Here is a 2,500-nt window from a genome sequence, read left to right as displayed (position 1 = left end):
CCAGGACGCTGGCATGACATTTCACTCTCACCTGAAAGAGCAGAGGTGAGAGACCCGGCTGACGACCCGTCCCCCTCGTAAGCGTAAGCCCTCAGGTCATCTTGGGTCGTGAGAATGTCTTCAGTGATGGGACCTCGACCTTCCAGTATGGCTGCAGTCGCCTCTAAAGAGGATTTGCTTGTCGGCCGGCTCTTGGCGAGCGAACTGTACGATTTTTCTGAGAGAAAGTCATTAGGTTGGAGTCCTCAGTTGCATTTGAGGAAGGAAAATGGTTCTATTAGCTTTTCGCTCGAGTTTACGATGGGAAGAGCCACTTGGTCTCTTGATAGGGCTTAAAGAATAGGTACTAAACGATTTATTTTTCACTTAGATTAGTTTTAGATTAATAATTTTATCTTGGAAAAGGATTCTCGGAATATGATTTAAAGACTAGGTAAACGATTTAACTTTCTCTTGGGTTAAGTTTTAATCAAACCATTTCATCTCGGAATTTAACTTTCTCTTGGGCTTAGTTTTAATTAATCCATTTCATCTCGAAAAAGGATTTAAAGGCTAGGTAAAGGATTTAAATTTCTCTTGAGTATAGTTTTAATTAAAGCATTTCATCTCGGACATAGGATTTAAAGACCAGGTAAACGATTTAACTTTCTCTTGGGCTAAGTTTTAATTAAACCATTTCATCTCGGAATAGGATTTAAAGACTAGGTAAACGATTTAACTTTCTCTTGGGTAAAGTTTTAATTAAACCATTTCATCTCGGAATAGGATTTAAAGAATAGGTAAACGATTTAACTCTCTTTTCTGTTTAGTTTTAATCAAACCATTTCATCTCGGAATAGGATTTAAAGACTAGGTAAACGATTTAACTTTTTCTTGGGTTAAGTTTTAATTAGACCATTTCATTTCGGAATAGGATTTAAAGACTAGGTAAACGATTTAACTTCCTCTTGTATTTAGTTTTAAATAAAGCAATTTACCTCGAAATAGGATTTAAAAAAATAAGTAAAAGAATTAGCTCCCACTTGGTTTGATTTTTAAATAAACCACTTGATCTCTCGATTGGGTTTAAAAATAGGTAAAAGTATGGATTGTCATTCGGGTTTAGTTTTCAATGAACCATTCGGTGTGACAGGATTTTAAAAAAATAGGTAAAAGAATAAATTTTCTCTCTTGGGTTTAGTTTTAAATAAACAACTTCATTTCGTGATAGGATTAAAAAATCGTTGAAAAGTTTAACATTGTCACTGAGATCAAATCGTTTTAATAAGTTCTAATATGAAAATACTAGATGCTTATTGAATATATTAAAAAAAAAAAAGTCCTTTATAAATCAAAATGTTCAAGTTACTGCTGTACGCAGTCAACGGTATTTTTTCGTCAAAATTAAAAAAAGTATATAATTGTTTTTTTAGATAATACTGAAAGAGTGATAAAGTTTTATGTTTATCACACATGCTTTTTATTCGCCATAAGACCTTTTTAGACTTCATATGATTGTTCTATTCTTAGGGATGTAGGTCCTTGGTAAGGAAAGTAGAAAGCTTCTAATGGACTTTGTGAACGAGATCCAAAACTATTAAACAATTGAATTAATAAAGAGGAACATGACTGGAAATTGAAATGATTTCTATATAATAAACAATACTTAAAAAATTATTGTATTAGAAAGTTTAATCCAAACATGAAGCTCTCATTTTTCACATTTGCCTCAATTTTGCAACTAAGATAAAAAAAAAATAGACAAGAATTTACCAACGTTAGCAGAATGATTTAAATTAAATAAAAAAAATATATAAAAAAATGTCGTATATTACTGCGGAATACCAAGCACTGTATTGATAAACTCTCTCTCTCTCTCTCTCTCTCTCTCTCTCTGCTTCTTACCTTTGTCGTTCACAGAAGGTAGAATATGGGGCAACTTGACACTTTCCAAAATCACCTCCGGAGAGCTTTCCTTCCTCTCTTGGGTCGCGTCCCCTTCTCCTCCTCCTCCTCCTCCCCCTACCAAGCCCCCTCCCCCTTCTTCAGTCCCTCCTTTGACCTCGATGACTGTCGCTTCCTGACTGCTGACGTCACTGACCTTGCTGTCTGGGGAACACTTCTCTCCTTCGCTCGTGTGTCTGTTGAAGTAATGGCGTCTCAATCGCAGAGAGACCACCACCCCCACGACAACTTGAAAGAAACAGAACAAGAGCTGATGGACGACTTTTTCTAAGTTGGTGTAAAGAACATTATTTTGAACTGGAATGTAACATTCAGGTCAAAGTCCAAGCTCTGGGACGTTTGAGGTTATTCAACTCAAATGAAGTGATTGAGAGTAAAGGAGGTTTGGAAGGTGTAACACGGGGAAAAACCTCTCAGTTACTCGGTGAGACAATTGTTATGAGCGGGTGGAAAGTAAGATGGAAGGCTGAGAATATGAATGGAGGTAGAGTAAAAGGAATGAAAGGTGTTGTAGCTAGGCGCAACGAAGGACACATGCTGCCTACAGTACGCCTCA

At 36.2% G+C, this 2,500-nt stretch overlaps 1 protein-coding gene across 1 annotated transcript in view; it reads right to left on the bottom strand.

Moving 5' to 3' along the window:
* LOC135215484 (putative neural-cadherin 2) overlaps positions 1-2,500 on the bottom strand; it is a 61,769-nt gene that overhangs the window by 4,248 nt on the left and 55,021 nt on the right. The window contains exons 20-21 of the mRNA XM_064250241.1: positions 1,885-2,172; positions 32-217 (exon numbers count right to left, since the gene is read on the bottom strand). Of these exons, the coding sequence (XP_064106311.1) occupies positions 32-217; positions 1,885-2,172 (474 nt within the window). The remainder of the gene's footprint in view (positions 1-31; positions 218-1,884; positions 2,173-2,500) is intronic.

This window comes from Macrobrachium nipponense, chromosome 5 (assembly GCF_015104395.2).
Source record: "Macrobrachium nipponense isolate FS-2020 chromosome 5, ASM1510439v2, whole genome shotgun sequence".
NCBI lineage: Eukaryota > Metazoa > Arthropoda > Malacostraca > Decapoda > Palaemonidae > Macrobrachium > Macrobrachium nipponense.
This window is presented reverse-complemented; position numbering and strand designations above follow the sequence as displayed.